The 25,889-nt window shown below is 54.5% G+C and overlaps 2 protein-coding genes across 21 annotated transcripts in view; both read right to left on the reverse strand.

Annotated features, from left to right (window-relative positions):
• The window catches only part of SNCG (synuclein gamma), a 389,209-nt gene that overhangs the window by 250,835 nt on the left and 112,485 nt on the right, over positions 1 to 25,889 (reverse strand). The window contains exon 1 of one of the 12 annotated variants that reach the window (XM_050803897.1): positions 487 to 490. The exons of 10 other annotated variants lie outside the window; for them this stretch is intronic. The gene's annotated coding sequence lies outside the window, so the exon portion shown is untranslated. Of the gene's footprint in view, positions 1 to 368; positions 381 to 486; positions 491 to 25,889 lie in introns of those variants that run through there. One more of the 12 variants, XM_050803910.1, reaches the window with a different exon arrangement.
• Positions 1 to 25,889, reverse strand: part of LDB3 (LIM domain binding 3) — a 71,661-nt gene that overhangs the window by 28,557 nt on the left and 17,215 nt on the right. For 3 of the 9 annotated variants that reach the window (XM_050803852.1, XM_050803851.1, XM_050803850.1), the window contains 4 exons: positions 23,590 to 23,612; positions 22,001 to 22,204; positions 16,589 to 16,758; positions 16,083 to 16,119 (listed from right to left, as the gene is read on the reverse strand). In XM_050803852.1, coding sequence (XP_050659809.1) covers positions 16,083 to 16,119; positions 16,589 to 16,758; positions 22,001 to 22,204; positions 23,590 to 23,612 — 434 coding nt within the window. Of the gene's footprint in view, positions 1 to 1,924; positions 2,114 to 8,292; positions 9,093 to 16,082; positions 16,120 to 16,588; positions 16,759 to 22,000; positions 22,205 to 23,589; positions 23,613 to 25,889 lie in introns of those variants that run through there. The other 6 variants (XM_050803849.1, XM_050803848.1, XM_050803847.1 and 3 more) reach the window with 4 other exon arrangements.

A 25,889-nucleotide genomic window follows, 5' to 3' on the forward strand; every position in this document is an offset into this window, starting at 1 on the left:
CAGGCCCACCTGCCCTTCTCTGGATAGATTTCTGTGCTGAGATCAGCAGAGTAGGGGTCTCCATGGAAGAGGAAGAGACAGTGTCCAAGGGTTGCCGGGCTTCCATAGGGATGGGGGTGGGCCAAGGGGCAGTGGTCTTAGCCGGACTCCATCAGTGGAGGACACTTTGCCCGCAGCCCAGGAGCTACAGGTCCTGAGTCAGGGACTGGCTCTGGGAAAGGGAGCAGAGGCTTATGGCATCCATTGAAAATTCTGAAGCCATGCTCCCATGAAAGGCTGGGGGGTCCATTTGCCTCCCATGGGCTCCCCCAGCTCCAGCTCCATCCCAGCCCATGTGTGAGGAGGGGAGGTAGATTTGCTCAGAGTACAACCCCGTGACCCCTTCTACTCCAGCCCCACTCCCCGCTGGGCAGCCCTCTGTGCCGCTCTCCAAGCTCCACCCAGGCCCCAGCTCTCCTGGCAAGGCAAAGGGAAGGAAGGGAGGACTCCCCCTGTTGGGGGCGTCCCGAGGGCTCCAGGAGCTCAGCCGTCAGCACGCCCAGGACACTGAGACCTGAGCCTGGTGCTGGTGCCTGCCTTTGAGCAGGGTTGGGGCCCCAGGGATGAGGCTGGACTGCCTGCAGGGCTCCAGCATCTATAGCCCCTCACCATTCAAATTGGGAGGCTTCTTCCCACTCTACAAGAGACATTTCTTGCCCTCCTCAAAATCTCTTCTTTGTGCAGGTAGCAAGGCCTTTCTATGAAGAGATTCTGGTATAAAGAGGGGAAGCAGTGTCCTAAATCCCCCAGAAAACTGGGATGAAACCATCCCTGGAGGGCCAGGCTCCTCCTTCAGGCTTCAGTTGGGCTGGGGAAAGGCTGGTCTTAGGCACCATGCAGTTAATGTGAAGCCTGGGATGGGGGCAGCAGACAGGCCTGTGAGCCAGTTTGCTCATATCAATCCCACCTCAGGCTGCACCATGGACCTACCCATTCTGATCCAAGAGGCATGTCCTCCCCAGCAAACCCTGGGGGCCAGGGTGGGAGACTGGGACACCTGGGCTCCGACCGCAAACACTAACTGGCCGACTCTTGGAAGCCCAGACAGAGCGGGACCCATCCAGCCTGATGCGCCACATGGCCACTGCAGAGTGACCTGTCAGCCTGGCCCCTCTGCCTCCCCTCTTCTCCCCTGGCCTTTGGTCTCTGCCTTGTTGGGTGTCTAGGAAGGCAGATGCAGGAACTCACAATACTTGTGTCCTTTGTATGTATTAGGTGTTTTACAGACATTTTTTCTATCATAATCTTATATAATAGGTGTTTGGTAAACATCTTAACAGACGAGGAAACTGCAGTTCAGAGAGCTTCAGTCAATTTTTCAAGGTTACACACAGTAAACTGTGGAGCAGATATAAATCCCACTATACTGGGTGCCTCTGGCGTTAACATGCTTCTCCGAAGAGAGGGGAGGGGAAGTGGGAAGTTCATGGCTAAACTCTCTCTGACGAAATCTGACCTGCCTTCCCTGCCCAGCTCCAGTGCTCCCTCCTCCATGGAGCCTTCCTTGATTTCTCCAGCCCACAGGGATGACTTTCATTCTACCTAATCTGAGTTCCAGGAACAGACTTTTCACACAGTCCCCTTTTGTTATCTAACACTGTGTGTATGAGTGTGTGTATATGTCTGTGAGAGAGACTGTTACCTCCCTCACTGGTGTATGTGTCCCTGGGGGGCAGAGTGACAGTCCCTGCTACAGTGGTGCACACCCCTGAAATTCACCCTCAGTTTCCCCTTCACACTCTGCACCAAGCAGCACTGGCCTTGGCTTCTTCCAGGCCTGTGGGCCCTAACTACCTTGGACACAGCTGGCCATAGGTGGACCCAGAGTGGGGCGTTTCCTGTCTCCCTTCCCCAGGGTCAGGCCCGGCACCTGTGGGCCAGTTACCTTGGGCTGTCGGCAGGACTTGAAGCAGGGGCTGTGGCGGCGGCAGAGGTGATGGCAGTGTGGGCAGCAGCTGTGGCCAGGGGTGGCGAAGCTGCACTGGGAGAGGCAGCAGCAGGCGGCTGGGCAGAAGCGGGCAGCAGCGGGGTGGTGGCCTGGCTGGTGCACACTGGCGCATGCTCAATAGGGGTGCTGATGAGGTGGGACCAAAAAGACAACAGGTCAAGGGAGCCTGGAGACCCCATGAGGCCCCTCTGCATGGGGGCAGGTGGGTGCAACAGAGGCAGGCTGGGCAGAAAGCGCCACCTGCCTTGCAAACAGAGTAGGATCCTCAGAGGGTATGTCTTCCAGCTCAGGGAAGGAGCTCCTCCAGGATCCCAGGAGCAGAGGCTCAGACCACAGAAGGGTCCCAATAACATCAAAAACTTTTTCAATCCTGGAGGCATTTCCCACCCCCGCCTCTCAAATTTTTCTGTCCTTCCTAATTTTTCTTTTTCAGCAAAACAGTGTGGTAGAAAAGCCGATGGAATTACCCACCCAGGTTCCTCCCTGATCCTGTTTTCACCCTTCCTCATTCAGTCGAGGGCATGTGCTACCTTGGGAAGGAATGTTACAGCAAAAAAAGCAGAGTGAAGATATTTGAGTGTCAAGGACTTAGGCTCTGGAGTTGTGAGAACCTAGGCTTTGGGCTCTGAAGGACTCGGCACCAACAATACAGATGGCTGAAAGCTACCATGGCAGACAGAGCAAGGTTACCTGGACAAAAGTGGGCACTGTGGCAAGGGGATTCAAGAATAGAAGCCCCTGTGCTCCTTTTCAAGGTCAAACCTGGGGAAGTGGCAGGACCCCAGGGTTCCCCATGCCCTTGGTGAGGGGCCAGACAGACCTGAAATAGCCCAAAGATTCCCATGCCTCTGTGTGGCCTGGGTGCCATAGATAATTTACCATGCACCCAAGAGTGACAAGAACATGGGCCTGAGCACCTGCAGATCTGAAAGACCTTGTAACTGGGAAAGAGAAAGGCGATCACTCTGCAAGTATGGACCAGATGGGTTGGGGATGTCTCAGCAGATGCCAGTGCAGGCAGAACCTGACAGAGGACCAGGTATGCCCACACGCCCCCACCCTGAGTGCCTTGGCATTCTGTAAGCATCTCTTCCCTAGAACCACTCTAGAAAGACAAGAGCAGTCAGAGCTGGGTGGCTAACTGTAAAATGGGGTGGGCAGAGAATAAAAATTAAATTATAGGAAAGCAAAGAAATGCACATTCTTTACTCTTTGATTTGTATTTGCAACAACAGCAACTGGATAAATGCAGCTCCTGCGAGTGGGAATGACTCCCCCCATTTTATGCCACTTGTTTATTGACCTCATGCTATGTGCCAGGCATGATGATGTTTTTCCTTCCTCACAGCAGCCCTCTGATGTGGCTATCATGGACTCTATTTAATAGATGAGGAAATGGTAACAAAGATAATTCAGTTGCTCAGAGTCCTACAACTTATCAGTCAGAATAGCAGGATCTGATTGAGGGATGTTGTGATTTGAATCCTTAACCGGTACCTCGTGGAGGAAGAAATAAACCTCTTGTTGTGTTGTGATCAGCCAAGTAGAATCTTTCCCCAATAAAAGGCACTATTCTTATTTGAAATAATCAGAATAACAATACTTTCCATTACTAAGTGGTGCCTGTAGTCCCAGCTACTCGGGAAGCTGAGGCGGGAGGACAGCGTGAACCTGGGAGGCGGAGCTTGCAGTGAGCCGAAATCACGCCACTGCATCCAGCCTGGGCAACAGAGCGAGACTCCGTCTCAAAAAAAAAAAAAAAAAAAAAAAAAAAAAAAAAAAAAATTAGCCAGGTGTGGTGGCGCATGCCTGTAATCCCAGCTACTGGGAAGGCTGAACCCTTGAACCCAGGAGGCAGAGGTTGTGGTGAGCCGAGATTGTGCCATTGCACTCCAGCCTGGGCAACAAGAGTGAAACTCCAACTCAAAAAAAAAAAAAAAAAAAAAAGAGATTACCCTATTACTCCATGTTATCATTTCAACCTCCCTGAGCCATTGGGAATGTGACCCTCATTTTGTAGATGAGAAATCTGAGGTCCAGAGAGATTGTGTCTCTAGTAAAACATCACAAAGCTGCAAAGTGGCAGAAAAGGGCTTGGGGCCTCACCACTATAACACTTTGCAAACTTACATGTGTGCTTGAAGCCCCTGGGGATCCTCTTAAAACGAATTCCTAGTTGAGTAGGTCTGGGGCAGAGCTGACAGTCCACATTTCTTTTTTGTTTCTTTTTTTTTTAAACTGAGACGGAGTCCCACTCTTTCGCCCAGGCTGGAGTGCAATGTCGCGATCTCGGCTCCCTGAAACCTCCACCTCCCAGGTTCATATAATTCTCCTGTCTCAGTCTCCCAAGTAGCTGTGATTACAGGCATGCACCACCACGCTCGGCTAATTTTTGTATTTTTAGTAGAGATGGGGTTTCACCATGTTGGCCAGACTGGTCTTGAACTCCTGACCTCAGGTAATCCACCTGCTTCGGCCTCCCAAAGTGCTGGGATTATAGGCGTGAGCCACCGCACTCAGCCGAGAGTTCACTTTTCTAACAGGCTTCCAGGTGATGCTGATGCTGCTGGCCTGTGGGCCACACTTGGAGTAGCTGGCACTAAAAGGGTCTGCCCTAGATAGGAATGCAAGCGGGCCCTGAGCTATTTGCAAAAGCATCACTGAATTGCTTTCCTCCATCTGGTGAGGTGTATGGTAAAAAGAGCATGAAATATTGTGAGAGGGTCATGGAAGAATAGAGATGGAGAAGTGGCAAGGTTGAGGTTGACTGCCCCCATGGGAGAGAGAGTGCCATCCTTCTCCATAACTGCGTGGGAAGCTTTTGGGATGGGCAAGAGCAGTGGCTACATCTTGCCCAGGTCTTCCCTGACTTAATGCTCAGGGAGGCAGTCTCGGACAGCCCAGCTTGCAGGCCTGCAGTCGTGCCTGGCTCTGGCCCTTCCATGAGCCCGCTTGTGAAAGAACCTTGCTTCTGGAAGCCATGCCGGTGATGTGACTGCCTCAGAGAAGTAGATGCAGTCTCTGAAGCCACACCATTGAGCTGGCTGCTCAGACCCTCCTGTCAGTGTGGGCAGGTATGGCCTGGGATGGCTCAGGCTGACACAGAACACTGATCTCCTTGATCTGCTCTCCATGGCCCTACACCACACTTCCAGTAGGCTGCTGGGAAATGAGGACACTGCACAGGACCAGGGCAATGACAGTGTCCAGGCTGGGGACAGTATTCTGCAGAATGAATAGGAAGTTGGCTTTGCCTGTCTCCTTGGCTCCAATTCACTGTTAGGCCAGCTTACCTGCCGATCTCCCCAGCCAGAGCTCCAAATAAACCCTGGATTCCAGGGCATGAAGTTGGAGCTGGATGTGGGCCCTAGGAAAATTCATCATTGACCGCAGCACCAGGACAGTGATCACCACCAGGTATACCTAGGTATGCACGTAAGGGAGCCTGCTGCTTGGGGTTCTTGCCGAGTGGCATCCTCTCTGGCACCACTGTCTAAAGACACCAAGAAGCCAGGGCCTAGGGAAGGCAGAGGAGGCATTAGAGGGTGTCTTGAAGGATCTTGGGCTCTTATTCCATGTCAGTTCCTGCCTGAAGTTCCACAAGCCCCCAGAAGCATCCTGAAGGGCGCAACATAGAGCAAGCACTGTGGAGAACTTACTTGGCCCTGGCTTCATTCCTAAAGACAGTGCTGGTGAGATCACCCCAGCCTGATCTAAGATCTACAGTTGCCTCCTGCCTTGGTCATAATTCAGTTTAAACATCTAAGCAAAAACCAAACTAGACCCAAATGCTCATGGCTCCTTGGGGGGATGGCGAGGCCAGGAGAAACACAGCCTGGCTATCGTCCCCTTTTCAGCTTATCTCTTCCCTCAGTCTGGTCAGCATCAAGGTGGAGCATGTTGACTGTGTGCCCCTGCTCTTCCATGGTGGCTCTTGGTGGTGGGAATGGTGGGGTTTGGTTGATGCTGTTATTGATAACTATGATACTATGTCTGGAAAGGATGGGGATGGTGGTGGTGGTGATGCTGGGTCTTGGGGTTGTTGTCACTGGGCTTGGGTCAGAACTGTTGGTGATGGTGGGGGCCTTGTGATTGATATTGACAGTGCTAAAGGGGTGGTTGCCACTATGGGGGTGATGATGCTACTTGTGTTGGATAAGATGGTGAAGCATGAAAATCTCTGTTGATTGGGTTGATGATAGAATACCAGTCAGGTGGTTGATCTTGAAATTATTCATGCTGCCATCCACCTAGTCTACATTCCACCTTGCTGCCTGGTGACTATGGCTCAGGGGAACCCTGAGCTGCATCACTTTGCCCCAGGAATGCTCCACTGCAACTCCAGGGCCCATGCTGCCATTGTGGTCTAGGTGAAGAACACCTTATCAGCTATAGTGTGAAAGGTGCCCTGCAGCCTTTGCTAGTTCCACTTTGCCTTCAGAATGCATTCAAAATCCCATGGCCTGGGAGTCTAGATGCAGACCACTGCTAACCATGACATCCTCTGCATTCTCTCCATTCCAACCAAAATGATTAACTTGGGGTTTTGGGACACCACTTCTCATCAGCATCTCTGCTTGCTCTGCTTAGAGTATCTGTCTAGGCTTTTGTATCTACTTCCACCCTAATTCTAACCATTCCTGAAGATAAAATACACTGACCTCTTCTTCCAGGAAGCCTTCTTTGATCCATCACTTGGAGGGATGCTCCCTGTCTCTGGACCATACATGATCATCCTTGCATTGGGAACACAGTTATATTGGCCCTTTCTGATTCCTTTAGCACTCACAGTAGTCAAGCATCTCCACAAATGCCCACAGACACTGGATGCTGAATGAAGACATCTTTCCTGCTTATACCGAGGGGTTTACATGGAACCCAGCCTGGGGCCCCCCAGGGCACTATGTGAAGGGGTCTGGGGTAGGTGGGAAGGCAGGGCTTCAACTAGGTGGCTCCAAGAGGGCTCCTACAGGCTGGGGTCTGGGAGCAGGGGTCCAAGAGCCCACCAACTCTTAGTGGTTGGCTGAGGTCCTTTGCCAGCCTCAGGATACCCACTGCCCAGGACCTCTCTGTATCTGGCAGACCCCTGCCACCAACCCATCCTTGGGCCTTGCAAGTTCTCTATAAAACATCAGCCAAATATGGGTGTGCTCCACAAGGCCTAGATGAAGGCAGCAGGATGAAGCCTGCCTGGCCCAGGCATCAGACTGCTGGAGGCAGGATGAGGTGGGAAGCCAAAATAGGTTGGCAGGGGGCTTTAGGGAGCATCTCAGAGTGGGTAGGCAGGAGAGAGTGGCCTCAAACACCACCCCCTCCTGGTGGGATTGCTAAGGTTCCTGGAGGCAGAGAGAAAGCCTCTGCCGAGGCAGCAGGAATGGGCGCAGGGCTCTGGCCAGCCCAGCCACAGAGGAGGCAGGACAGCCTTGAGGGCTGAGCCTCAGCATCTGCTTCTAATGTAAGTGCCACCACTCTCATGTCCTCAGCTTGTGATTTCACACAATCAGGGACATGGAATTGGCCTGGAGAAGCCTTGCCATCATGGGGTACTTTCTAAGCGGTCGGGCCAGGGTCAGGTGAGTAGGGTGCTAGCTAGTGGGTCACAGCTCAGCAGGACATGAGCCTGAGGCCTGGCTGGGATCTTTTTGACTGCTGCTGCCCTTCCTACCCCTTCCTAAACGCTCAGGACTAGGACAAGGCCACAGGTGGGTGGGAGCCGGGAGCAAGACCCAGGTGGAAGCCTTCCCAGCCCTCTTGCCTCCTGACACTTGAGCAATAATCTGCCAGGGCTGCCTTCCATCTCTTCTCCCCTGAGCCCCAGCCCTGGCCCCCTGAGTTCCCTTGTGAACTGCTTCTCAGCCCAGGTGTGCCCACTGGAACCCTTCTCTTGCCTCTGGACCAGGATCGAGCATAAGTAGCTCCTTCTTGCGAAAACAGCTTGCGGGGTGCCTTCTGATGGGGCGGGGCAGGACAATGGCTCAGTCTGCTGGTTGCAGCAGGGTGTGGGAGGAGAGGCAGGGGGCATTCAAGTATTCCCATACGCACTGCCCTGTGGGTGACTAAGGGTGCCCAACGGGCCTCAGCACAGATTCCTACCAGCCATCCTCCCACCCTGGGTTGCAGCTGGGCTCGGGACCTGTGGGGTAGGAGAGCAGCAGGACCAGAGCTGCGCTGGGTCCTGGGACTGGTGGGCACTGCCCCTGCCCCTCTTCTGGTGGTGCCTCTCCTCTCTCTGTCCCAGATCGTGGCCTCACAGCCCCTCTCAGGTGGGACACACACAGGCACAGCATGACTGGGGCTTGGTGTGGTTCACTTCAAATCTTCTTTATTTCAGAACAAGCATGCTTATATGTACAGAAGAGAGAACTATGGAGCCAGCACACACGGTACAAAAAGGAGGGTGCATGCCCCCACCTCACCACTGCCAGGAGGGGTCTCTGTCTCATCTACCCTGGGGCTTCCACTTCCTCTTCAAAGAGCCCTATTCTGGGCTGCCCTGAGCTCCAGAGGACAGCGAGGGAGCCGGGCAGGGCCAGGGATCAGCCTCTTCCCCAGACCCTGATCTATGGGTGACTCATTCTAGGAGGGGATGAGGCCAGGAACTGAGGATGGTGGGATACTGAGTAGTGGCCCATCCATTTCCCTTGGTTCTGGGGTGTTATGCCAGCAAACCCCTCATGCCCTCTCTGGTCTACAGCTAAGGCCCTGTGCAGAGGGCAGGGGCTTGGGCTACAGGCTATTTGGGGGGTGGCGAGGGTTGCCCCGAATGGGGCAGGTTGGTGGGTACAGAGGAATTGGGAGGTTTGGTGGGTACAGAGCTGCAGGGGGCTGGGCCCCAGCATCAGCTCTGGGGAGGGCAGAGGACAGAAATGCTGCGGTTGGCCATCAGAGGTGCCCCCAGCACAGTTACACATTGTCAAGCATCACCGTGGGGCTCACATGCCAGATCTGTGTGGGGGTAAGGAGGGAGGGGATCCAGCCTGTTGGGGTAGGGGGATTCCAGGCAGCCTTTTAGCTTTTAACATTAAGGATTTGGGCTGAAAGGCCATGGTGCCAGTTGCGCAATTTGGCAAAACGTGGGCTGTTACGTTCCGTTTCAAACCTTTCCCTGTGGCACAGAGAGAGAGAGAGAGAGAGACAGAGACAGAAGGAGAGAGAGAAGAGAGGAAGAATGAAAGGGGTTAGGGAATGTGTTCACCATTCCCCTGTCTAACAGGTGGGGCAGAGGGCATGGGAGGGAGGGAATGGGCTTGGAGAAGCTATGCAATCCATGGGGTACATTGTAAGTGGTCAGGCCTGGGTTAGGGCAAGACCCAGAGTCTTGGGGACCAGGATGGAGGGACTGAAGTTCCTGCCTTGAGTGAGTTGGGAGCCATGGAGAAGGAACCTGGCTAATGGCCCTGAGGGCAGACTGACTAAAGGGGGCCTCCCTGGTCCATGTAGTGAGGGCTAGGCAGGGCTGCTTTGGCTGTGAGCTCTCAGGATTGAACCAAACAGACAGGTGCACCTCGCATGATCTCTGTCCCCTAGCTGGGCATCAAGAAGGAGGAGCGCCTATCCCTCGCGATCAGGCTTGGTGGGCAGACCTGCCCCCTCCCTGTGCTGCCCTGGCCTCGAAAAGCCTTCACTGTCCCCAGAGAGAAGCCTTTGCACACAGCTCCTGCCCACGCCTGCCCATCAGGCCTGACACAGCCTGGGCACATGCGTGCACACCCACACATACTCACAAGGTCACTGTCACAGACAGAGGGCCAGGACTTCCGGCCACTTCCCACCAGTGGGGCCTCTTGGGGCTCAACCCACACCTGCTCAGCTGAGGGCACAGTACAGAGCAGGCAAGCAGCAGCCAGAAACGTGGGAATGAATGGAGGAAGAGAACACCTGAGAAAGGCCAGTGCCACAGGCATCAGAATGCAGGCCTTCCAGGCTGGAAGGTCCAGTCACATCCTCCAGACCAGAGGTGTCCACTGGTGGCCAAAGGGCCACATCCAGCCACAAACACAGTATGTTTAACCTGTACAGTGCTTCCAACTCAATGTAAAAATTAATTTCTGAGTCCATACCATGAGATGCTTCTTAGCAATAAAAGGGAATAGATGAACAATTGGAGCACTCAACCACTTGGGTGACCCCTGGGAATTATGCTGATTTAAAAACGGCCAATCTTAAATGGTCCCATGCTGTATGATTCCATTTATATAACATTCTTGAAAAGGACAAAATTATAGAGATGCAGGACAGATCACAGATGAGTGGTTGCCAGAGGTTAAGGAGGTGGGTGGGTGCTGGAGGGGAGTGGGTATGGCTATAAAAAGGCAGCGTGGGGCATCCTGGGTGATGGGAAGTTCTGTGTTTTGCCTGTATCAGTGTCAGCATCCTCGTTGTGTTATTGTGCTTTCATTTTGCAAGATGCTACCATTGGGAGATGCTGGGTAAAGGGAACATGGGATCTCTATTATTTCTTATAACTGCACTGAATTTGCAATTATCTCAAAGTAAAAAGTTTAATTAAGAAGTTAGTCGGGGCCGGGCGCGGTGGCTCAAGCCTGTAATCCCAGCACTTTGGGAGGCCGAGACGGGCGGATCACGAGGTCAGGAGATCGAGACTGGCTGACACAGTGAAACCCCGTCTCTACTAAAAATACAAAAACTTAGCCGGGCGAGGTGGCGGGCGCCTGTAGTCCCAGCTACTCCGGAGGCTGAGGCAGGAGAATGGCGTAAACCCGGGAGGCGGAGCTTGCAGTGAGCTGAGATCCGGCCACTGCACTCCAGCCTGGGTGACAGAGCGAGACTCCGTCTCAAAAAAAAAAAAAAAAAAAAAAAAAAAGAAGTTAGTCAGGTGTGGTGGCTCATGCCTGTAATACCAGAACTTTGGGAGGCCGAGGCAGGCAGATCACAAGGTCAGGAGTTTGAGACTAGCCTGGCCAATATGGTAAAACCCCGTCTCTACTAAAAATACAAAAATTAGCCGGGTGTGATGGCATGCACCTGTAGTCTCAGCTACTCAGGAGGCTGAGGCAGGAGAATCACTTGAACCTGGGAGGTGGAGGTTGCAGTGAGCTGAGATTGCACCACTGCACTCCAGCGTGGGTGACAGAGTGAGACTCTGTCTCAAAAAAAAAAAAAAAAAAAAAAAAAAAAAAAGAAAAGAAAGAAAGAAGGAAAGAAAGAAAGAAAAGAAAAAGAAAAAGAAAAAAAAGAAGTTGGCCAGGCACGGTGGTTTACGCCTATAATCCCAGGACTTTGGGAGGCCGAGGCTGGTGGATCACTTGAGGTCAGGAGTTCAAGACCAGCCTGGCCAATATGGTGAAACCCTGTCTCTACTAACAATACAGAATTAGCCAGGCATGGTGTCACACGCCTGTAATCCCAGCTATTCAGGAGGCTGAGGCAGGAGAATCGCTTGAGCCTGAGTGGTGGAGGTTGTAGTAAGCCGAGATTGCGCCAGTGCCCTCCAGCCTTGGAGACAGAGTGAGAATCCATCTCAAAAAAAAAAAAAAAAGTGAATTGCTAGCATATAAAAATCAGGAAGAGCAACTTTAAGTCTTTGAAAAGAAGATGTGGCAGTGCTGGCCTTCTATTTCTGCACAGTAACAGTCATCGGGTCTGGCCCCCACGTCCGCACACTCACAGAGGTCCTCGGTTCTGCACGTGCTTTACCTAGCAGTCTCTCTCTCTCTCTCCCCCTTGAATCCTGCATACTGGGTCTCTGTCTAAGACTGTTTGACAAAAGGGACCCACTGCTAACATATAACATATTTGAAAACCACCAGTCTGGTCTGAACTTTCCTTATACTAAGAGGAAGCTGAAGCCCAGAGAGGTCACATGAATGACCTAAAGCCACACAGAAACTCAGGGGCAGAATCACAATCTAAGTGCCGGCGTCTTCTTCCCTTGCCACATACCTGCCTATCTGAGGTTGGGGTGAAGGGGTGGAGATGGCACGAGCAAAGGTGGTGTGGCGGGGCTCCTTGAGTCCTGCTGACAGCACTACAAACAGTCCTGACCATCCCACAGACACTACCCAGAACACAGGGGCACAAGATCAGACACAGGCAGTTAACCTGTAAATCGTCAAGTCCTAGCAAGGCCTGTGGAGGCTGGGTAATAGTTTGTCATCAGTGCTTGGTGACAGGGACAGGGACAGGGACAGCCCTGGAGAGTCCGATCTAGTGAGCATGCTCTACTTGAAGCTGTTTGAAAATCCTCAGCTAGCCAAGGAAAGGAGCCAGGAGAGGAAGGCACAGGAAAGAGGAAAAGAGACAGGAGAGCAAGAGCAAGAAAGAAAGCTCCCCAGGGGCTGCTTAGGCAGTGGCACCTGGGGCAACATCCCTGGTGCTCCAGTTGTGGTTTTCAAACTCGCTAGGGTGGCAGAACACCAGGGACTCAAAATCCAAAGAAGAGAGGTAATTTTTTCATTGCTTTCTTACAAGGGGCCCATTGGCGGGGGCACCCATTGGCAGGAGGGCCCTGTGCTGTGCGGCAAGTAAGCGAGGTGGCTGCAGTGGGGGCAAAACTGAGAGACTGCCCAGAAGAGGGAGGGAAGGGGGCGTCTGAGGCTGCAGGAGGGAAGAAGCGGAGCCAGTGAGCCCTGGCATTTTGTTGGAAGAAGCTTAATGTTTGCATGATGGAAAAGGGGCATGGAAGGATTTTTACATGATCTGGGATGGAAAGGGCTGTGTGATGCAACCCTCACCTTCAGCTCCTCTAGGGACTCTTCACTAAGATCAGCTTTGTTCCTAATGCTTGGAAGGATGGGGAGGTGCAGAGCTCTTTACCCAGGCGGGCATCAGGGAAACGCAGAGGCTGCACTTATAAGGGATCAGGGGGATGTCTGGGTTTCATGCTGGGCTACATCCAGGATGGTTCCCCCAAGCAGTGGGATCCAGATGCCTTGCAGATCCAAGCCCTGCCTTGCCCCCACCCCTATCCCTAATGTGGCTGCCCAATGTGGATCTGACCTTTTGGGTGATCAGGGCCCTGGAATGCCTTTCCAAAGTCAGAAGGACTCTGAGATTAGAGGCTCAGCTTGTGGGAAGGAGGCACTATTTCAGCTACCTCCGATGGAAACTGGGGAGCCACAGCATCACCTATAACTACTAGAGTAGCTCCCATGTGGAAGTAGGCAGGAGGCTGATGTTCAAGTCAGCCTGGACAATTTCTTAAGGTGCCTGGGTCCTTCTAGAGTGGGAAGCTAAATTCATAGCTGATGCCTGGGCTGTTCAGGCCTCTCCCACCTCACCCGTAAAGATAGAGTCCCTGGAAATTATACTCTATCTTGGGCTGGCCAGCAGGTTGGCACTGGAGCCTCAGATGGAAGCTACATGCTACCAGACAGAGATACCATTAGGAGCCAGGACCTGAGAGGAGAAGAGGGCTGTGAGCTGTCATGGGACTCTGGGGGTGGACCTTGGAGGCAGAGCAGTGACGGAGGTGAAGGGAAAGTTTGCAAGGTCTTCTTCACATGTGGATTCACACCTGACCTTGAGGTCCCAGAGCCCCTGCCTACCCACTCAACATTCCCGCTAACTTTCTCACCACACAGCGCCAGGAAGGAGAAAGCACGTTTGCACGGATATAAGACTGTGTCGGTGTCACCATGCAAAGGCTTGGCAAACTCAGGCTCTGCTGGAGTGAGACACTTGGAAGCAGTTTACAGTGAAGCCTCCCTGGGGAAACTCAGCCTTCAAGACAGACCCTGAGAATCCCCACTGGGATTTGGGAGGAGAAAGAGAATGTGGCTGCTCTCAGCCAATAAGATGGGTCAGGAGAGTCTAGGGGTGCAGCTTCGAACTTGGGAGTGGGGACAGATAGAAGTGCGGCTCAGGCCCCTGAGGAGCAAGACTCCTGACCGGCCTGGACCAGGGTGGGACAAAGCATTTCCCTTCTGCTCAGACGGTGACGTGGGTGAGCCTGGGGCCCCAGCCATGACCAGTGATCACAGACACTGCTTTAGGCTTCAATCACAGACAGATTAAAACTGCTACACCCACTGCACCCGCCTCTGGGTCCATGGGATAGTTGTTTGGGATTCAGTGACATGGGTGGCTCTGCCCATGAGGACAACTCTCCAGAAATTAAAGTCAGAAGAAGGGAGAGGAGCCCCCTCCAGACCTAGGCAGAGGCTGGCTGGATGCCTCAGAGCCTCCACTGCAGGGCCTGAGACCCCAGAGACAGGTGCTAATGGGGTGAGGGAAGCTTCCTGGGACGGTGGGAGGAAGTCAACTGGAGCCACTTCCCAGGCCCTCTTCCCAGATTTCCCTAGGATGAAACCCTGCCGTAGCTGGGGGAGAGGCTCCGAAGGCTGCCTTTTGCTGAGGCTGAACCAAGCTTTCATGGGGTTAGGCCGCTGGCAGAAGGACTACTCTCCCACCCTTCAATTACCCTCAAGACCAGGCAGAACAAACTTCAAGAGATGTTCCTTGAAGGAGGGAAGGGGAAGACCAAGGACGAGGCCTGGGGACCCCCTTCAACACTGCCTTTGTGCTCTCCTCACTCAATAATTTTGCAGAGCCTGCAAACATTCCAGGGGAAAGAAAAGACAAAAGTTTGCTGCAATGCACTTCCACAGTACTCTTTCCCGTTCTAAAGACATCTGGCTAATGAGGCACAAGCTGAGCGTGACTGCCTTGCATACCAGAGGGAAGCAGAACATTAAGGAACCAGAAGGGAGCCGAGAGGGCGGGGCTCTGGGTCCCAGGGGAGGGAGAAAAGAGGCCCCCTGCTGGCCTCTTGCTGGAAGGAACCCGGGGGGATTTTGAAGCCGCTTGCTCTGGGGTGTGTGATTTAAAGACTCCTTTATCAAATGTTTGGGAACATCTGCATTGCTCACTGAAGCAGCTACATGGGTGGCTTCTAAGAGGAGGGCAAGACAAGCATGGGAGCAGCACGCAGGGGCAGCGGAGCACAGCAGGAGGGGAGAGCTGAGAGTTCTAGGACTTAAAGTAGCTGGAGCTTAACTTCTGTGCTAAATCAAGCATCCCTTCATCGCGGGCTCTTTAGATGCCCTGCAGGCACTGAAGGGTTAAGAACTGTTATTGGGACTGCATGCCATCCTTAGCAGGACTGGCACGACCCCACCTTAGACTTGGATGCCTGGCCAAAAAGTGAGAGCAACTTGAGTTGGCAAAAGTGTTGGTTCAAAAATAAAATCCACAAGTCTAAGCTGGCTCGAGTCTTACTCTGCGCGGGTCACATGGCCACTGAGGGTTGGGCCTGCTGGTTAGCAAGTACAGAAAGCTTGGCCCAGGGTGGGAGGGTGCCCTGAGCCCCAGCCCCTTGCACAGAGGCTGCCACAGGATGCACTGGCCCAAGGCAGACAGTGCCAGGAAGAACATGCGGATGACATATTTGCTACCGGAAGTGTCCACACAGTCACAATGAGCCCTGCTCCTCACTGTGGAAGGCCCTAGCGGGTTCCAGTGAGTTCCAGGATGGCATGCCCCCTCATGCTACGAGCACCTGACGGGCCACAATGGTAGGTTGGTGGCTATGGCCTCAGACCTGCAACTGATGGGGAAACCATGCTCTAAGACCCCCAGCTTGGCACAAACCCGTCCTCATGTCCAGGGCTTGTTCTTTTTTTCAGCAGCTATTTTGCTTTAAGCAATTTACAGAACTGGTACCTCAACGTGGGTCTGGACAGGTGAGTCCAGGGGTCAGGCGTTTGTGTCCAGCACAGACCCCTGAGTGCCTGTTTCCCAGTGCCCAGCCTTTGGAATCACAGGGGAACAGGCCCTGAGATGAGTGGGTGGGCAAGGTGGCCAGCCGGGTGTCCTCACAGGGAAAGATGCCCTCATTCTCAACAGCCCAGCAAAGGCCAAAGCAGCCCTGCCCCTGCCCAGGGATGAAGTTGGGAGAGCCCAGAGCCTTCGCTCTTGTAGCCTGGGCCTGGAGGACAGAGACTCGGGTCCAGGTGCCCGCCTCACTGACCCAGGATGCCGCCTCAAGCTAGTGTCAGCTGGAGCCCTTTGCAGGCCAGGCTTTCCAAATCCATGAACTTGAGAGGTTCCTTCCATAAGTGATGTGACCTGGGGGCTGCCCGGGAAGGGACGGGGCTAGAGGGCAAGGCCACAGAGCCCGAGTCCAGGCACTTACCTTGACCTTCGTAGAGCTTCTTCATCAGGGTCTTGCACTGTGGGTAGAAGGGAGCCGGTCAGGGCACTCACAGGAGACACAGCAAGGAAAGTTGCTGGGGCTCTGTGGGCACTGAGTCCCCAGGATTCAGCCAGGCCCAACATGGTGACTACCCCTTTGCCTGTCCACTGTATGCTGGGCAGAGGCCCCAGAGGACATTGGGAAAGGGTCAGGGGGTGGCCTGAGAGGGCCTCATCCCAGCCCTGGGCAGTCATCTCACCCGGAAGTTGCACACCAAGCCTGCTGCTCACTGTTGGAGTTGACATTGGAGCAGAAGGCTGCTGTCACCAGACAGCCTGCCCGAGGGGCCCAGAAGGAGCCCTGCCAGCCGCGGACAAACCATCAAGGCTGGCCCACCTTCAAGGGCAGGTAGCGGGACTCCCTGGCTTCTGCAGTGCTGAGCCCAGGCCCCCGGTGGCCCCTCAGCATCTCCCTCCTCTGCACCCACCCCGAGAGCCTGCACTCACTGAATTCTGTCCCTGTCATCTGGGCCAGGATGCGGAAGGAGCGAGACTGCAGGTTGGAGGAGCGGCGTGCCCACTCGTCAGCCTCATCTTCCGGCTTGTTCTGGTTCTTAATCACAGCCTGGTAGACAGGAGAGGCGCTGTCTACGGCAAGGTCCTTAATAGGGAGGCTCCTGCAATGCAGAGAGAGGCCGTGGGCGAGGGCTAGGCTGGAGCCCAGTTCCCACCCTGCTGGGTCCCTGCTCCATGCCCATTGGTGGCCCCTATTGTTCTGTCCCCACTTTGCCTTTACCCATTGCTGTCTGAGAACTTGAGATATGGGCATGACCTGGGTCCTCGGTGCTCAGGTTGGTCACAGTGAAGCAGTGACTCCCCTCCCTCATGAGAGACAGGAGGCTCAGATCCCTCAGGTCTGCCCTTCCCCAGGGCTAACTCCAAGCCTAGGCCTTGCCCCCACCCCTATCCCTAATGTGGCTGCCCAGTGTGGATCTGACCTTTTGGGTGATCAGGGCCCTGGAACGCCTTTCCAAAGTCAGAAGGACTCTGAGATTAGAGGCTCGGCTTGTGGGAGGGAGGCACTATTTCAGCTACCGCCGATGGAAACTGGGGAGCCACAGTTTCCATCAGAGACATCAGCAGAGACATCCCCACCCCCAGATCCCCTTTACAGAGGGAGGAAACAGAACAGGTCTTCTTTGACCTCCTTGAGCGGGCCATGAGTTTGGGGCTGGCTGGGGAGAGGCCATTCGGGGACCCAGAGGCTTCCTCAGGGTCCATCTGCTGCCCTCCTCACACTTTTGGATCCAAACAAGGAGCTGCCAATGCTGTCACTGCCCTGGAAAAGGACTGGGGCCCTGGGCTCAGTGCCAGTAGGCTGACTGTGCTGGGAGCTGGTAAGAAACAAGGCAGCGAGGCACGGCCCCGGCATGGCCTGCAGGGACAGGGGATTTCTGGCCTGGGGAAGTTGGAAGTGGGGCTGCACGGAAGCCACTGGTCCTCTGTCCCAGAGAAGCGCAGCCCTCTGTGGGGGACCACGTGACCTTCCCTTAGGCTCCCAGGCTCTGGCACATGATAGGTGCACAAAACTCTTGGCTGAAGAAACAAATCCTAGATCAGAGCCAGAAGGAACCCTAGAGCCCCTCAGGTCCAGTGCCTCCCAGCCTGAATCAGACTGCAGTGCAGGCCATGTTCAAAAGCCTTACAGCCCACTTGCCCTGGCCAGGGGGCCAGAGGACCAAGCCACCCAGCCCACCTTCTCAGAGGCGTGGGAGGGCTCAGGTGAAGCCCACAACAGTAACAGACTGCTGGCCCAGCCCTCTCCTCTTACAGATGCTAAAGCTGAGGTCCAGAAAGGCCAGCCAATTAGCTCCAGGTTACAGCAGATAGGGGTCCCACTGGGCAAGAACCTAGGTTTCCTGGCTGCTAGCCCTGTGTCCTTTGCATTAGGCTCCCTGTAGTCATAGGGCTCAGGAAGGCTACTTCTGCCCAGTAGGAGGCCCTGGACCTATGCCTGGAGAGATGCTCTGTCCAGCACTCTCCTGCCTGCCTCTCCCTTTCCCCCAGAGGGCTGGCTGGCTGGAAGAGGAACCTCCTCATTGTCCATGCAAGGAGTGCGACAGGGAACTGATCTAGTCTCCCAGGACTGGTCCTTGTGTTTGGCTCAGGGTGGGCTACAAGAGCAGAGGTGGGGAAAGGTGATCGAGCTTGGGTGGAGCTGCCCTGGCTTCCCTGAAGGCTCCGCCCTGGCCCAGAGAGCTATAGGTACTGGCAGCCTGTGGTTGGAATCAGCTGGGAAAGACCAGCAGAGGCTTCTGGGGTCCAGCCAGGGAGGAGCCTGCAGCTGCCCAGGGAGCAAAGGAGAGGGTGGCATCTTCCTGTTGCTGGGACAGGCCATTTCTAGTATAGGGAGGAGTCCCAAGGGTTCCTGAGGTCTGGGTGAGATGGGCAACAGGAAGGCACAACCGGGTCTCCCTGGTACTGGCTTCTCACCCACTGGGAGGGGAGGGTAGGAGGGAGTGTGAACCGTGCAGTGGGTGAGGGAAGGCGTGGATGCAAGGCCTTTGAGCCTCTTTACGGAGCTCTGCAATCCAGAAAGTGGATGGAAGGTGTTTGCTGCTGTTTTCCTGGAATGTGCCCAGGATGAGCTCCCCTGTGCCTTTCTTGGCTCCAAGGGTTCAAGAAAGCTGCCGGGAGTGAGTCCCTTGGGACTCAGCATTTCTGGCTTCATTTCCCACCGCCCCATGCAAAGACCAGGGACTCTTGTTGCTGCTCTGACCAAGACTGGCAGTCAGATGAGGAAACTGCTGTGCCTTTCATGACACCAAGGCTCAGGGAGAATATACGCAGAGAAGATGGAACAGGTCCTGCAGTCCTGGGCCCTTGGCCTGAGTCCACTCTCTGGACCCACTTTCAGCTTGTTCTTCCTGCCACAGAAAACGCTCCACAGTCACCGCAGCATCAGGTCACCGCTGCATTTACTTCACTGTGTGCAGCCCCCAATCTGATTCATCCTTCCCCTCCCATGGGTGGTCATGGCAGGCACTGGCTCCTGCAGATACACTTCCCGTGCAGATTCTGGGGAGTGGCCTCCAAGAGGTTACCTTGTCACCTTCTAGCCCTGAATAATGGCCCAGTGTGGATTCTAACGTCCGGGTCTACACTGTCCCAGTGCAGATAGGAAAGGCGGGGGGAGCCACCCCAAAGCATGGCAAGAAGAACACAGGTATGTACCCCAGCCTGGGCCTGCAGCGTGAGTGTCATTACTCTGTGATTTCTGTGACCACAGTGACATTATTTGGATAAATCCCAAGAGACAACTACTTGCCTGGAAAGGCTGCAAGGGATGTCGTTTGGCTGACAGGTGGGTGTGAGGAGGAGCGTGGACAGAGCACGTGGGCTGACCACTGGTCCTCAGACACATCCCACCAAACCCACACACCATCCCACAATCAGACAGACGGATGACGGGACAGACACTGCGGAGTCTACTTACGCCAGCGGTGACGCCCTGCCAAGCAGAGGAAAACCCAGCCGTGAGTGCGCGTCCATCATGGGATAGCAGAGGGGCAGCGCACACAAGAGAGCCGGGTTAGGGTCAGAAATGAGTTATTGGAATGGGGTGGGTGAAGGAGGAAGAAAAAGAGAAAAAACACGGTCAGTGAGGAAGGAACCATGGAAATTAACAGCAGAAACGGGAGCACGTTATGGCCAAGAGGGTTACTCACTGGCACCACGGCATGGTCAGCTCAGCGTGGCTGCATTAAAAGGAAGAGGAGAAGAGGACCCTCTCCAGGCATACCAGGGGAAGAACAGGGAGGGGACGGGAGGGGACAGGAGGGAGATGGGAAAGGTCCTTCAAGAAGCCTCGATTAATCAACAGTGCATCAGTTCCAAAACTGATGGATGCCCTAGTGGTGAGCTCAAATGATAGCAGTTTTCCCAACGTGCAGGAAACAGAAAGTTAGTGAAGAGCAGTTCTTCCATTATTTTCCATTGAACTTCCCTTTGGCCATTGCTACTACTTTTAAGAGCACACCAAAGACACACATGACAAAGAAATGCTAACAGGAAATCCCTGTTAGCTCTTGGGCTTAGGCAACCTTGTTTTTCTGGGTACGCATGAGCTAATGCTTGTGTTTTTAAACTTGCATGGTCATATTTTCTGCTTTGAATGATGGAATTCAATCAACCTTGCCCAGAATTACGCCAAGAGCAGCAGCTCTGAGCTTTGGGAGTTTGACTTGAAGCTCTAGGACAGGTGACCTCTGCCCCCTGGTGGCCTAGAGGAAGTACTGCATCTCCAAGAGGGTCCCAGGCTCCTCAGTTCCAGCAGAGCCTAGGGAGCCTACACTGTTCCACCCTTGGGGCTGGGGAGCCTGCCCTTTATAACCTGCATGCATATCACGGCCACAAGGGCTGGCGTCTGGAATGGCCAAGTGAAACTGGGTTCTCTGGGACTTTTTAATCCCTCCATCCCTCTTATTACATCTGTTTTCCTGGCTTTGGAAAAAAAACATCGCTGTCATTTCAAGACTTTTTGCCTTGAATTGCTTGGGGATCCTGCAATTCTTTTTTTTTTTTTTTTTTTTTTTTTTTTTTTTTTTTTTTTTTTGAGACGGAGTCTCGCTGTGTCGCCCAGGCTGGAGTGCAGTGGCCAGATCTCAGCTCACTGCAAGCTCTGCCTCCCGGGTTTTTACGCCATTCTCCTGCCTCAGCCTCCCGAGTAGCCGGGACTACAGGCGCCCGCCACCTCGCCCGGCTAGTTTTTTGTATTTTTTAGTAGAGACGGGGTTTCACCGTGTTAGCCAGGATGGTCTCGAACTCCTGACCTCGTGATCCGCCTTTCTCGGCCTCCCAAAGTGCTGGGATTACAGGCTTGAGCCACCGCGCCCGGCCGATCCTGCAATTCTTATCCTGACCCAGGGATAAGATGTTGCCCAGATTGAGAATCAGCCAATACAGTGGTATTCCCAAGTAGAAAACAGTGAGGAACTGTGTGTATGTGTGTAAGAAAGAAACAACAGATAGACAGACAGACACACACACACACACACACACACACGAGAGAGAGAGAGAGAAAGAAAGAGAGGGAAAGGGAGAGAGAGAGAGAACAAGAGAGCAACAAGGAGGAAGACAGAAAGAGACATACAGATAGAGGGAGATACAGAGACACGCAGAGAAAGGGAGACACAGAGACACAGAGAGGGAGACATGGAGACACACAGAGAGAGGTCTGTCTGCATGAATGTTTGCATTGCTAGCATTTTTCATCCACAAATGATTTTCAGCCAACTCTTTCTTTACCAAACCTCGAATTCCCCAACCATAGCTAATGGGCGAACTCCAGGAACCAAGGATGTCTTAAATGCCACTGCCCTGAGGCCGGGCTTCCTGGGGCAAAGAGGAGAGGATTGCTCCCATTAGTGGGACTGATCGCCAGCAGTACTGTGGATAGCTGGTCGCAGACCCCTTCCAAAACCAGAAACCCAGCCAGTGTGTTTGAATCAATTCTCAGCGCTGGAAGAACCTGGCAACGTCCCCCTCCTTAAAGGACAGCTTCGCTGTGAGAGGCCTGGGGGCCTCCAGGATGGTCCCCTTGTTAAGAGGACTGTAGAAGTCTCTTCTTAAGCCAGCCTCCTCAAGGAGCCTGTGAAAATGCAGAGGCTGTGAAAAGCACTTTGAGAAGCCACCATTTTCTGCACTTCTCCACCCTTCTCCTAAAGCTGACCATGGAGAGGGTTTGAAGAGAGGATACCCACGTTCCAGAAGACCCCGCTGAAGGCTGGCTCCCCTCCAAGGGCCATGCCCCCAGGAGGTCCAATGTGAAGGAAGAAAGCTGGTCCCGATGGCGCCCAATGGCCCAGACCCCTCGGGCTCTGGAGGCGCTGAGTGGTGGAGGAGGAGGGAGGCGCTTACCCACTGAAGTCACTGCCCTGGGCCTGGGCCTGCCCAGCGATGGCGTCCATGATGGCATCCTGGGAGTACATGCTGATGGGCGTGTTGTACTGTGCATGGATGATGGTGGCCTTGCCTCCCAGCCCCTTCACCTCGATGGGCTTGTGGGTGGACAGGGCCGAGTCCTTCAGGGCACTGGGGTTGAAGCGTTCCTGGTAGTCGGCGCTGGGGGAGGGGTGGGGGAGTACAGGCAGGGACGGGGAGGAGAAAAGGGCAACAGGTGGTGGTTACATGGGTGGCCAAGGCAAGGGCTGGGTGCAGTGGGTGTCGAGAGAGATCTCCCAGAGCCGAGGCCCTGAACCCCTGTAGGCTGCATAAGTCTCCCATTGGTGGGTGGTCTGGGTCTATTCAGGAAAATCCTTGGTACCCTCCCCCAAAGCCCAGTGCAGAAGGTTTTCTTTTTTCTTTTTTCTTTCTTTCTTTTTTTTTTTTTTTTTTTTTTGGATACAGGGTCTTGCTTTGTTGTTCAGGGTGGAGTGCAGTGGTGTGATCTCCACTCACTGCAGTCGCAACCTCTCAAGTGGGCTCAAGTGATCCTCTCATCTCAGCCTCCTGAGGTAGCTAGGATCGCAAGCATATGCCACTATTTTTGTTTTTTTTTTGTAAAGACAGAGTCTCATGATGTTGCCCAGGTTGGTCTTGAACTCCTGGCCTCAAGTGGATCCTTCTGCCTTGGCCCCTCACAGTGTTGGGATTACAGGCATGAGCCACCACTCCTGGCCATAGAAGGGTTTCCTTGCCCATCTTGGCGTTCCCAGATCCCCTGCAGGGCCTGGCTAAGCCTGAGCTCACTCCCAGGGTCTGCAGGGGCTGCCAGGCACAGAGAGATCTCCCACCACACACAGCAGGGGAAGCGGGGCGTGGGGCTGGGGGTAGGGGATGGGAGCAGCAGCCCAAGCTGAGTCCAGAACGCCCCAAAGGCGAAAAGCGGCTCCAGTGGCACCCACAGGGATTCTGAGCAAGGTTTCTCCATGAAGGGGCTCTTCCTGCAGGCCACCCTCTTGGTGGCCCAGGGCTCTGCTCTTCCAGGCGCTTCAGGGAATGTGCTTCTTCCTCAGAGCAGGGCTCCGGCTGCCCAGGCCCCCTCAAGTCCAGTTTGCTGAGTGGCTGGCCATCCTCTACCCACAGGAGGCTCTTCCCTCCAATGGATAGGCGTGCTCCCCGGGCAGAAAAGATCCAGTGCAGCCCTTCCGAGGGGTCGCCAGGACAGAAAGGTCTTCAGGCTCACACAGGCCCAGCAGCAGCACAGCCCGTGCCCCCTTCCCCCAACCACCGTCACCAACCCCAGGCGCATCTTAAGCAGCTGCTGCAGCAGGAAATTGGGAATGAAATTAGAACCATCGAATGGAGCCCCCACTCCCACCCCCAAATGCTTCTACTCCAGCTTCACACACATGCAGGCTCACCCAGGGGCACAGGTGCACCCCACTCATACATATGCCCACACATGTACACATGCCAGCAGGCACACCCTATCCACGTCAGATACACACAGACACATGCTGGGGCTGGCACGCAAGCGCACACACATGCTGTCCTTTGATACTAACTTGGCTGGAGAGTTGGCTACCACCTGGGGAGGAAAAGGGCAAAAAAGACAGGGTGGTCAGAGGGAGGCTCCACCAGGGGGAGTTTGAGCGCCGGGGCCATCATCAGCCTGGTCATTGTGGAGGCAGAAGCAGCCCAAACCACACTGGGTGAGGAGAGCAAGGAGCGAGGAGGGAGAGCTGAGAGCTGGGAGTCGCAGTGACTGGGACCCTCGGTTTGGTTCAGAGACTGACACAGCAGTGTTTCCCTCTTGGGCGTTCCCCAGTGCCCTCTGCTTTGCCAGAAGAAGTGTTTTCTTGTCCATCTTCAGGGACACTCGTACCACATACATGAATCCCCCACATACAAACCTGGCTATAGATCCCAGAGAGGAAGCTGCAGGTGGAGACAGGACCAGCTGTGGCTGCTATGAAAAAGGCTGAGGCCCAGGGGCCTCCTTGCCTGTCCACATCTCTGGACTAAGAGTCTGTTTTGTGGGGGCAGCTCTGGAATTCTGTCCTGAGCAGGCAATGCGGTGGTGAGGGGGCAGGGTGTGCGCGGGGTTACCTATGCCCCCCCAAACCCGGACCTCCTCTCCCTCCCAGAAGAGAGACAGGCAGCTCTGGCTGCTCCTCTTGGGGTATAGGGGAGTGGGGTGCACAATCCCCAGGGGCCACTCCTAAAGGCCCTTTGGGCCAGCAATGAGGCAGGATGGAGGAGCGAGGAAGCGCAGGGAGAAGTGTGAGCTCAAGGCTTTTTATTTTAGAGGAGTCTCGCTCTTTCACCCAGGCTGGAGTGCAGTGGCTCGATCTCGGCTCACTGCAAGCTCTGCCTCCCAGGTTCACACCATTCTCCTGCCTCAGCCTCCCAAGTAGCTGGGACTACAGGTGCCCACCACCATGCCCGGCTAATTTTTTTTTTTTTTGTATTTTTAGTAGAGACGGGATTTCACTGTGTTAGCCAGGATGGTCTCGATCTCCTGACCTCATGATCCACCTGCCTCGGCCCCTCAAAGTGCTGGGATGACAGGCGTGAGCCACCACGCCTGGCCGAGCTCAAGGCTTTCTGAAGGAAAGTGCCCAGCCGAGGCAGCCCAGCTCGGACAGCATAGTGAGAGGCCCTTCCTCTCACTCTGACCTGAGAGTGAGCCTCCCAGAGCATGGTCTCTGTAGGGAAAGCAGTGTCTGTCCCGTGTTTCTTTAAATGCAGATTCCCTGCAGGGGCAGACCCTGTGGCCAGTGTCCCTGTCTGGGGCCTGTGAGGGAGACAGTGTGGAAGGTGGGGGGCTCTGTCCTCAAACTCTGCCATCTTCTTGAATCTGCCCAGTGTGGGCTCTAGCTGGGGGAGCCTGGGCCCCAGCCGGCCTGACCCTGGTCATTTGCAGCCAAACCGTGGGGATCCAGGCTCAAGTCAGTAGTCCCCCATCCCAGGGAGTGGCACAGTGGCCCTGCTCTGCCCCAAGCCTGCCACTGCCTCAGAACTGATAAAATTCCCTCTGTCCTCCCAGGCTTAAAATAGCTGCAAGTGCAGCTATATTAGGAAAGGGCCAGCAAGGAACCCCATTCCTTCTCCATTTTTGGCCAGTGCTGACAGCTGCAGGGTCATTTCTTGCCCTGACCAGCCCAGGGCCCCCTGCAGAGGGCAGTGTTTGCCTGGCAAGGTGGGGGCTGCCTCTGCCCTGCCTTGGCAGCCTGCTCCTTCTTTGGCATTGATTTCTGCCTCCTGCTCAGTTTCTCCCACCCAGGACCTGGGGCTGGGATGGCTGCAGCAGACACATCTGAGAGGAGACAATGCCCGGGTCTTGGGGAAGATGAGCCAAAGATGCAAGACCTACCCAGGGGCCCTTGCACTGAATGGCCTCAGGGACACTGCTCTTCAGTGCCAGCCCCAGAAGGGAGGAGAAGAAGGGGGCTGCTGGGATGCCCATGCCTGTCTGCCCTTGCACCACATCTGTTTCTCTCTCCTCCTTCCAAGAGGATACGAGCTGCCAAGGAATTGCACTCCAAGCCGCCCAGAGGAGAGAGCAGCAGAAGGGACTTCCTTTTGGAGCCAGACAGGACAGAGTTCAAGTCGTGACCCTGCCTCTTCCTAGCACTGTGACTCCAGGCAAATTACCCACCTGTCCCAGCCTGTTTCCTAATTCTAATTCTTGAGATGGTAATGCCTACCACACCAGTGGGTTGTGCAGACTGAGCAGGTCCTGAGTCTAAGGTGCTTAGCATGGGAGAAGTGTGCCATGGACAAGCACAGGGATTGGCCTTTGCTGACCCTGTTGCTGACCCACTTAGCATAGGTGGTGGCCTCAGCCCAGCAGAGGTTGCCT

This window comes from Macaca thibetana, chromosome 9 (assembly GCF_024542745.1).
Source record: "Macaca thibetana thibetana isolate TM-01 chromosome 9, ASM2454274v1, whole genome shotgun sequence".
NCBI classification, from domain to species: domain Eukaryota; kingdom Metazoa; phylum Chordata; class Mammalia; order Primates; family Cercopithecidae; genus Macaca; species Macaca thibetana.